At 41.0% G+C, this 10,040-nt stretch overlaps 1 protein-coding gene across 2 annotated transcripts; it reads right to left on the bottom strand.

Moving 5' to 3' along the window:
* Nucleotides 1-146: 146 nt before the first annotated feature.
* LOC139620502 (voltage-dependent L-type calcium channel subunit beta-4-like) lies at nt 147-9,312 on the bottom strand. Of its 2 annotated transcripts, XM_071476112.1 has the most exons (12): nt 9,196-9,312; nt 8,953-9,074; nt 8,646-8,698; nt 8,257-8,276; nt 7,971-8,051; nt 4,557-4,615; nt 4,209-4,309; nt 3,902-4,053; nt 3,677-3,772; nt 3,410-3,580; nt 3,269-3,316; nt 147-3,161 (listed from the first exon to the last, which is right to left on the bottom strand). In XM_071476112.1, the coding sequence occupies exons 2-11, from the start codon at nt 8,985-8,987 to the stop codon at nt 3,287-3,289; spliced, it is 798 nt and encodes a 265-aa protein (XP_071332213.1). In that variant the 5' UTR covers nt 8,988-9,074; nt 9,196-9,312; the 3' UTR covers nt 147-3,161; nt 3,269-3,286. The 2 variants fall into 2 exon arrangements, with proteins under 2 accessions (XP_071332213.1, XP_071332214.1); XM_071476113.1 differs by lacking the exons at nt 8,257-8,276; nt 9,196-9,312 and having other exon boundaries at nt 8,953-9,036.
* Nucleotides 9,313-10,040: the final 728 nt, after the last annotated feature.

Genomic DNA, 10,040 nt, shown 5'->3' on the forward strand with positions numbered 1-10,040 from the left:
AGTCGTCACTATAGGGTATTTCTGGTTAGCATGAGAATTACTTTATAGCTGCGGTACAACCTGAAGGCACAGACATCCCACTTCTGCCCTCTGTTGGTTGTATTATGAATTATTGAGAAGAAATAAAAACAACAAACACAGAAATGTTACTTAAATGTTGTTGTTTTATTCACCCCCTCTTTCAAATGTGCTATTGACAAAAGATGCACCCTGTACACATCATCATCAGACACTGTTGGATATCATTTATCTTGTCGACATGTCAGAAACCACAGGAAATGTTGACGTCATCATTAGACCAGACAGCTTATTCAGTATTGGAGGTGGGTACAGCATAACATTTAGTGCATTTATTGCATCATAAAGCAGACATATAAATGATAGTAGTGCAATTATACCCCATCGTAACTGAGGAGATATCTTGATAGTCTCAGCTTGTGTCTTGTCAATGCTAGACTTTGTATTGCATACAGAATTTAGGCAAGTGAAACGTAATAGGAAATGATAATTGTAAAAAATTGTGCTTTGGACGTCCAAAGGATAATTCACCTTTTGTAGAAATTTCCTGCATTAAAAATTAAGCAAACAGGAGGAGCTGATATATATATATATATATATATATATATATATATATATATATATTTTAAATCGAAAGAAGGTACTGTGCTCTCTGTGTTTCATCAAATAGAAGTTAAGTATCTCAAACCTGGTCCTTCAGAAATGAATGTGGGTGTCAGTGGAAGCAATCTTTACGGTGGTCCTAAATAACTGCAGTGCAGCATTCTAAAAAGAGAGGAAAATACATCTAAACACATGCTTTCTGAGGCCTTGTTTACACATTTGTGTACTGTGACTAAAACCCTTCTACTTCCTGTCAGCATTTGCTGTTTCTGTGCAATTTGATAATAATAATAATAATAATAATAATAATAATATCTGCATATTGAATATACAGTATGTACAGCCTTGATAATGCATACATGTGACTGGTTATGTTGATTTACTCTGACGGCTCATGTGAGGATGGTCCTAAAAAGCCCTTCTGATGAAAGAGGAATACAATATGTCATGCACATACATTAGATTATTTACATATGTGGTATGTTGTTAGCTGACTTCTATAGTTTTACATGATAGAAGCAGATGCATTAATGTAAGAATTTCAGTGTATGTTACGAAGCGTTGATTTTTGTGAGTGCCATAAGACATGAAATGGAGGCAAACAGATGCTTAAATAAACATAAAAGAGATTACTGATGGCTTGGGTGAATATTTTTTGCAACTGCAACCGAGAAATGTTAACTGGTCTTGTGACTGAAGATTATACATATTCTTAATTGTGTTGATGCATATTTAATGTACATCCTGCATGGGCAGAGAATAAGCAATGGATACAAGACCTCTAATAACATAAATACACCACCAGAGGCCGCCCTCCATGTACTTATTAAGCCTGCGGCACTCATGCTGATTTTAGCTGAATATGCCAAAAGACAATGAAATAATTCAATAATTTAATGGGGCTTATTAGGAAGAAAGCCTTTGCAATCTGTCGATGTGCTCAGAGATGAAGCTGTTGCACAGTGGTGTAGTGGAGGGTGGGTGTAAATGTACACAGCACACATCTTTGTCACTGAGCAGTTTACTTCTGAGGCTCTCAACCAACCGACAAAGGAGAAATGTGGAGTCTACAGTCCACCCACTTCTTGAGCTATAACTACACCAGCGAGCAGCAGTGAGACTGGAGCAATGCTTCTGTCCTCTATTGGAGTAACTTGCACATGTATCAAATATCAGTGAATCTTCTGATATCTGGTTATGCTACAAATTATATTTCTGGATGGATCAAAATGTACAATGTAGAAGAAATTTAAGTCATTTCTTTGGGATAAAAAAAAAAAAAAACATACTACAGTGCAGTAACCGCCATACAGTATGATCATTTTTAAATGATTAAATGTGAATGATTAGAATCACATTTGAAGCCAAATGTGAGGTTTTTTTTTATTGTAAATAATCCTTCCTAAGTCAGTGGGCCAGCATTCATACATTCACAGCTGTGACAACAGATGCATATGGATTGTTGATGTGCAACTCTGTGCTTGTCATGCATGGGTTTTGCATTACTGTTGCATACAGAGATGTGATCAGCTATTCTGAGAGCCAGGATATGAATTATAGATAGTAGTGTAGTTAGTTACTGTAAAAAAATAACTAAAGAGAATAATTTAAAAGGGCGAGTGGAAAAATAAAGAGAGTAAATGATAAAGGAAGAGGAGAGTTTTTATTTTTCTTTGGTGTCCCATGGTTGGTGACACTATGTTGACTGATAGAAACAACTGTGCCTATGAGGAGATGTTTGGCTAAAGTGGAATGACAGCTCATAGAGAACTGTAGAGATGGAAGACATCCAGAATGGGCTTTCTGTTAATCTCTGCGCTCTTTGGCCGGAGACGGAAGCCAGGCTTATCAAAACCCTAAGAACTTGGTAAACTATTCATGTTTGTGTTTTGTGTTACACTGACAGCCTTCCTATGCTACAGTATTGTATGCTAACATACTCTGACTTCACAGGTGTGCAGTTTTTTCTACAATGTGAACTGAATCAGCCCATCTGTGTCTGCAATGGCCACTTCTGGGTGTCTGAACACACATGGGCTAGCTCAGCTCTGCGGGGGGGGGGACTTCCAGTGTGAAAGCAGGGATTTGGGAACAAGGTCAAGGTCAGGGTGGGAGGAGTGGTGAGGGAAAAGGGAAGGTGGTGTGCAGTGACTGCTCTGCTGTACTGGTTTTTGCTACCAGTATGCATGCAGCTGTAGAAAGCGGCCCTGAGTTGTCGCGTGGCGGTGGGAGCAGGGAGCTTTTGCCGAGGGGGCAGCAGTGAGGTGGAGGTTCCTCTGTCTGTTATGGCGCTGGTCAAATCATCCTCCTCTACCTGCTCTCTCTGTTTTTGTTCCTCCTCTTCCTCCAGATCACCAGCCCTCTGCTCTTTCCCTCTTGAGGGATTCTGCTCTTGCTCTCTTCTTCACCCCAGGTGTGGCCAGAGAAGGTGGTGGCTGGCCTTGGAGAGATGGGGGCTGCTGCTGCCCCCTGGTGGCGCCCTGGTCCCTGTGCTCTATGACTTCTAGTCTGACCCCAGCCGACAGCACAGGCTGCTCCTGCTGGGGAACAGAAAGTACATTTAAAGAGATAAAACAGTAGCAGCTCGAGAAACCAGTAGTAAAAGAGACAAAGACTAAGTAAAAAATAGAAACAAATTTCCTCTCACCTATGGCCGGGGTAGTGATCATTCTATCAACTCTTGAGTCTCAGAAAACTAGTGAATGGACACAGGAAGCAGGAAAGATGTGAGTAATAATGCAGCTACAACATTTAAAAAAATGAAGAATTAGTTGAATATTTGTCTTACTTGTTGGCTGGAGTTTGCTGAGGGCGGGGTGATCACGCTTTGGTCCAATAAGGGGTTGACAGGGGCAGAACAGGGGAGATGTGTAGCCCGCCAGTAAATTTCCAGATACTCTGCAAGGTGTTCACATGCATCATCCAGCTGATTCTCATCCAGGATGACATCAAACATCTCCTAGTGAGTCAAAGATAGGAAAGAAAGGTTATACCACTCTGTCCATGAAAGATCCCTGTATGATTTTCAGGTCTTTTTCTGAGCAGAGAGACATACAGGTGGGCACTGAGCCAGCTTGTCCCCAGCCATCATCTGAACATTGAGGTGTTTGCTTTGCGACTTCCCTCGAGATTTGATCAGCCTCTGGAGAACCTGTGGGATGAGCCAGAGACAACGAGAGTGAATCAGTAAAAAAAAAAAAAAAAAAATTCAAGGTTATCAAAATCTAAACACAAGTCTTGAATGAATTTCTTTGTGCAGTTTGTGTGTGTTGTGCTTTACTTTAGGTGAGGACACTTTGACATAGACGATGATGGGAGCCAGAGAGGTTTTGAGGAGCTGTGCTGGGTGGTTGATGGTGTCTGCATCCAGAACGACCAGCTGAAGAGACTTGGCCAGCTCAAATATCCTCTCTATCTCACTCTGGACCTCAGCTGTGAGAAAACCAAAGAAAAACAGGGAGGTGTATGAGACACAGTAAACAATTTTAGCGCAGACTTGACATTAAAGAAGGAAGAGGCATCTATTTTTTTTTTTAGCAGGTATTAATCTTTATTTAGAAAAAAAACATCAAAGACATGTCACTCACCAAGACTGGAGCGAGTGTTGGATCTCTCCATTATTGCCTTCTTGTTCAGCACTGAGCGCTTCGCCAATGACAGATCAGCAGTCACCCGTGTAATAGAGATCCTAAAGAAGAAGCGACTCATCACAGCACATCCACAACTGTTCCATTTCAAAGGATAAGATGAACTTGTACTCCCTTGCAGCTAAAAATAAAATCATTATTATCATCATCATCATCATCATCATCATGTGTCCTATCGACCATGAAAATGTGATGGGCAGAATCCCATGAGCAGCTCTGTAGCTCAGTCACAGTGTTGCCGTACACTGACCTGCAGCTGTAGAGAGCAATGCAGACAGCCGTACCCACCTGCCATCAAATCTGTGCTTTAGGAAGTCAAACAAGGCTTTCTGCATCATGTCTGTTACCTAGGTGACAGATAGGAAGAAGGAAGAGTGTAGAGAAGTTAGGGGTCTATACACCTATGCACTCATACTTTGCCCAACATCATCACTTACATTTTCATTTGACTTTTTTGATTTTGGTAACACTGTAGCCTAAGTCCCCTTATTTAGCATTTATGAGCACTATATAAACATTTACTTAATGGTTTTTAACACATTGAACTGCAACATTGGGGCCAGCCCTATAATCTGGAAGGTCCCTGACTGAATGACTGACTGACTGATCATATTTCCACCACTTGTTAACTGAATGCCTCGTCTCCAGGTTCTATTAGGAGGGTATAAACCTGGTACATGGATGGAGGGTGTATGGATGTATCGGGGGCTTAGGGCTACACCTCTTGCTACAGGTAGTCACTCCAATGTACTGAGCGTCCATTACGACCAATAAACTACTTCAATAGATACATGTTCTGTTATTACTAAAATAGGCAGAGGAATAACTAAAAATAAGACACACCAAAAAAGTGAGAGCAGGAGAGTGGGAGGGAGAGAGAGAAGTCATTGGTAACTGCTAAAGAAACTAGCAGATCTGAATAGCATGTAAACAAGAGAAACACCAGCAACCAGAGATGGGACAAAACGCTTACTGTAGCACTGCAATGAAGAAAGACCACTGAAACTTTGGTGGGCTTTTAATTCAAAATGATTACAGGAAGTGTTGAGTTTGTATTAACACATAATGCAGCAACTTTACACAGCAAACAGGAGCAACTGAAAACAAGGCTTCATAATGAAATAAGGCTATGACTAACTAGAAATAAAGACCTGCCTCAAATAAAAGTCTGCCACATTCTGGATTTGAGTTAAAAGCTAAACTATTGTGGATCTGAGACACAGGCTGTCCTCTGTGTGAGAGACAAAATAAAAAAGATATTCTGTCACTTCTAAAATACAGCTAAAATCACAGCACAGTCTTTGACCTTAATTTTGTGTTTGGAGATTTTGTCAGACGTCGCAGTTATAAAATCAGGATTAGACGATAGGCGGTCTAGCCATGTACTAGATTTTGACCTAGTCATGTTTAATCTAGAGTTTGTGTCAACACTTCTCTGAAGACATATTTTCTATTATTGCAAAACTGTTTTCCTATATTGTCATTCATTATGCATTTATACCTAAGCATCCATTTATGGTTGCCTCACAGGAGATGTTATAGTTGTTGACATATACATTAATAAACACTTACGTCTTATAAATGTGAACATACTGCTTATGAATACTAAAAAAGAGAACTTAAAGCAAAATGCTGTCTCGACCTTTGAGCATTAGACAGAACTAATCATTGCCAAATTCATATGATCTCTTCTTCAAGAGTGACTTGGTCAAAATGGCAGCAAAACAGTCACATGAGAACATACACAATCAATTTAGCACATTCACATTTAGCACTATATAACAGGGCCGGAAATACATCAAAGTAAACATATCCTTTCATTCCTCATGAAGGACCACAGCAGACACTCAGTGCAGATAGTAATGAGCACCATTAAGGAGGACATGGATAGAGATAGTGTGTGTTTGCCTGTGGATGTGTACATGTGCAGTGTGAGGATGAAGTGAATCAGTCTATTTTCAAACAGCGCTGAAAAATGCATGGCCTTCGGAATAGGGGATGAAGCGCACAGTGGCGTTGCTCCTCTACGGTGTAAGAGAGAGATGGAGAAACAGTGAGAGGGGAAGAGAGAGGCTATGTTCAAGAACAATGGTGAGCAACTAAAAATAATATGTACAAGGAAGACAAAGCAGAGGGAAAGCGAATAAGAGGGGAAGAGATGGAGGCAGGCTGATGTTCACCACTGGAGCATCCCCAAAGCCCATCACCAGAGTGATACATAAATATTTCACACACACAAAATAAACGGCTTGGCACACAGCCTGTGCAGTCACAGAGGAGAGAGCGAGGCAGAGAAAATGTCGAAGACATTCTCTTCAATTACACGCCTCACATTTCAACATGTTCGTCTTCAGATTCATTCGAAAATTGACATTTTCTGAGATTAATTGTGCTTCAGTGCAATGTGTTTTCACACATCTCATCCTATATGCATCACATAGAGTTTAGTCCAGGAGAATATTGTATACAGTAGCTGATCTAAAGGGGCATACATGCAGTTTTGTATCACAGATACAGAAAATGGATCTAAGATTCCTGCTGTGTGCTATAATTTCATCAGGATGTGACTGTGGTGTTTTGTATCAGTGTTAATGGGATAATGGAGCCGAGAGTGATTCCCTTTAGATCACACCAGGCAAGTCCATACTGGACCAGAAAATACAATCCAGATGAAACTGGAACAAACAAAAGCCATACAGTGAAGCAAATAAACAGACTACACTGAACTGTGTTAACATTTTCATTACTCATTTACTTTTAGTTTTTTTTTTAATCTCAACAAAAATGACCACAACATAAAGCGATATCTTAAAATTGCTTATTTGTCTTACAAAGAATAAAACAAGACACCTCTCGCTAGCACCTCTCTGAAGCTGGATTTAAGCATAGCAGCACTATGGGCTACATGCAAACATCAGCATGCTAACATGCCCACAATGACGATGCAAAAGATGTTGATGTTGAGCAGGTATAATGTTAAATCTTATTTTAGCGTGTTAGCATGATAACGGTTGATAATCAGCACTAAACTAAAGGCATGACAATCCATCCAGTAGTTGTCGGGACATTTCATTCAAAACTGTAAATGTGAACTTCATGGTGGCACCAAAGGAAAAATCAGGAATGACCAAAGTTAGTAGGATTCATCCTCTGGGCACCATGAATGTCCAGGGCAAAACTCCATGTCAGTGTATCCAATCAATGCTGAAACATTGCAGTCTGGGCCATAGTGGTTGACCAACCAACAGATGGGCATCCCTAGAGCTATACTGCTAGCTTGACAAAAAGGATGAATTTTTAGCACTAGATATTTAGTATTTTACTTTATAAGCGACTTAAAACCATGAAGTACAGGATTTGAACATTTCTAATGTAACATTCCAGTGGTAGTTTCCAAAGAGACACTTTGGCTGACAGCAGTAAGCTCCAATACTCCAGCTGATCTGACCCAGAGAAACAAGGATGAACGGGCTGAAACGCTGCAATGTTTTTCAGTGATATTGAATAATTTTTCTACAAACAAAATGTGCCTGGGTGCAAACAACAAATTTTATCAAGACAATCATAGGTCAATTTTCTTTTGATTGATTCATTGATTAATTGGTTGATCATTTTAGCACAAAGTACATCCAGGTAATTACTCCACACACAAAGCAGAACCAATCTATACTAACTGAGGAGCAGTATTGAAGGTTGTCTCACCTCATATCCTTTCAGTGAAGGACCCACCAGCACCACCGGCCGCATAGAAGGAACCACATCATATGGAGGAACATGTTCAGTCTGTACAGGCCACAAGCACAGACAAGGTTTGTAGGTGGAAAATATAAAACATGTTGAAGTGAATTAAATGGCTGTCATTGCTTGAAGAACGGCTACTAGTCACTCTGCATTTCACTAGCCATATACAGACCCTGCATCCTCGACAGTGTTCTTAGATAAATTGTAAAAATGTAATGTGGTACACAGAAGACATTGACAAACATACCTGTTTCTGCTTCTGTTTGGCTTTCAGAATAAACAGAATGAACATTAGGCAAGAAGGAGAAAACCTAACAAATTGGCTCTGGCAATAAGTTATTACTTCAGCAGAAAATATTTGAGTTTTGAGGAGTAGAAGTGCATTAACAAAGAAAACATGTATATCATGCTGGGCCTGTAAACTTGATACTGGATACATTGATCTCAGTTCAGTGGTTCTCTCATATAACCATTAAGTTTAGATTGATGTAAAAGGCAAAGTTTGCTGATAGGATGTTTTCCAACACGTATTACTTGGTGAAGGCAACATTTGAGCCCAGGAATAGTCACTGTATGTAAATCTAACCCTGTGAGAGCAGACAGACGCAGCAGCAGGGCTCCTCCTGTCTCACTTACCTGCAGATGGTGGGGTGGACCTCCAGCCTCCGGATGAAGCGTTCCCTCCTTTCCTGTGGAGCAACATAATGCAGAGCTTCATTATGCGTGAATCCCCTCAGGAGGCAATTTAGAGAGAAGGACTTCGAAAACAGAGCAACACATGAGCAAGAACTAGTTATGTCCAAAAAAATGTTCAAAGGGTGTGCTAGACAGGAAGCTGGTAGAATCAGGGCAGTGGAAAGAAACAGACAGTCAGAGACACAAAGACAAGTACAGGAGTGATACCAGAGACACAGAGATCTTTCAGAGCTGTGTGACCTCTGACCTTGCTGCTGCTTTCTGCTCTTGTTTTATCCTCATAGCTTCAAGTTTGACTGGGCTTGGGATGAAAGTGATGTCTGCCCCTTCCTTCACCAGCCGACCAATCCACCAATCATTGTTGTATTTCTGCATGACAGTGAAACACAGCTTACTGAGAAGTTATGATGCAAACACGATAGCAGTCTATACTGTATTTGCAGGTGGCAGTGACAGTAATGTAATAATCTTAATGCTGAAGGCCTCTCACCTCTTTTATGTGCAGGAAGTCTTTGGTTTCAAAGTTGATAGCAGCACCTTGGACTGGACAATCTTCATCAAGGGCTCCACAGTAACTCACATTGGTTTTCACTGCAAATGCTACTGGTTTAGACTGTTGAAAGACAAAGACAGTCAGTACTTTACACACTGCCCCTCAGGAAGTGAAGGTGAATTTAAAAGCAAGCTTTGACATTTGACCCTCCGGCTCTCACCTTGGCTCTTTCCAGCTGCAGCTGAGCCTGGCGCTCGGCTTCACGCCGAGACGCCTCCTGGTCCTCCTCCAGGGACAGGTCGGAATCAGAGGGTCGACTAGTGTAGGAATCGGCTGAACCCTGAAAGAGAGAAGAGGAGAGGAGAGGAGAGAAATAACTATTACAGCCAGAGAGCAGTTAAATCCCCCTAAATACAGTACCTAACACCTTGTAGCAGCTGTTCAGAATAACTCACGATATAGTAACTGTTGTGTTATAATAGCTCTGATGCAGCTCCACCTACATCTCCCTCTGGGTTCTCCATGTCTTCCTCCTTGTTCAACCTGTCTGTAAACCTGACTGTCCCTTCCTGAGGCCATGTGATCCAGCCTGCAAGTTCCTGCTGCTTTCCAAAGCAGCCCTCCCAGGGGAACATGTGCGTGAGCACTGCAACAACACCAGCAACCAGTGGAGCACTGTCGGTTATTTATCCACTCACCAGATGTTGGCAAAAGCCCAGTCTTCAACCAGGAAAACAAACTACAACACAACTCTGACAAGAGTATTGATAATACAAAATAATGCTACAAAATCCAGCTTTCAGTCCATTTTCTAGAGCCCAAATTAGTCTGGATCAACAAAG

This window comes from Trachinotus anak, unplaced genomic scaffold (assembly GCF_046630095.1).
Source record: "Trachinotus anak isolate AG129_WGS33_773 ecotype Australia unplaced genomic scaffold, CSIRO_AGI_Tana_v1 ptg000004l, whole genome shotgun sequence".
In the NCBI taxonomy this organism is placed as follows: domain Eukaryota; kingdom Metazoa; phylum Chordata; class Actinopteri; order Carangiformes; family Carangidae; genus Trachinotus; species Trachinotus anak.

Bases quoted from the DNA above. Each gene is read 5' to 3' on its own strand.
- LOC139620502 (XM_071476112.1), bottom strand. From the start codon at position 8,987: ATGAGGATAAAACAAGAGCAGAAAGCAGCAGCAAG. The intron at 8,052-8,256 runs GTATGTTTGTCA...TGGCCTGTACAG, and splicing joins CCAAACAGAAGCAGAAACAG to ACTGAACATGTTCCTCCATA. The intron at 3,317-3,409 runs GTAAGACAAATA...TCCATTCACTAG, and splicing joins CAGCAAACTCCAGCCAACAA to TTTTCTGAGACTCAAGAGTT.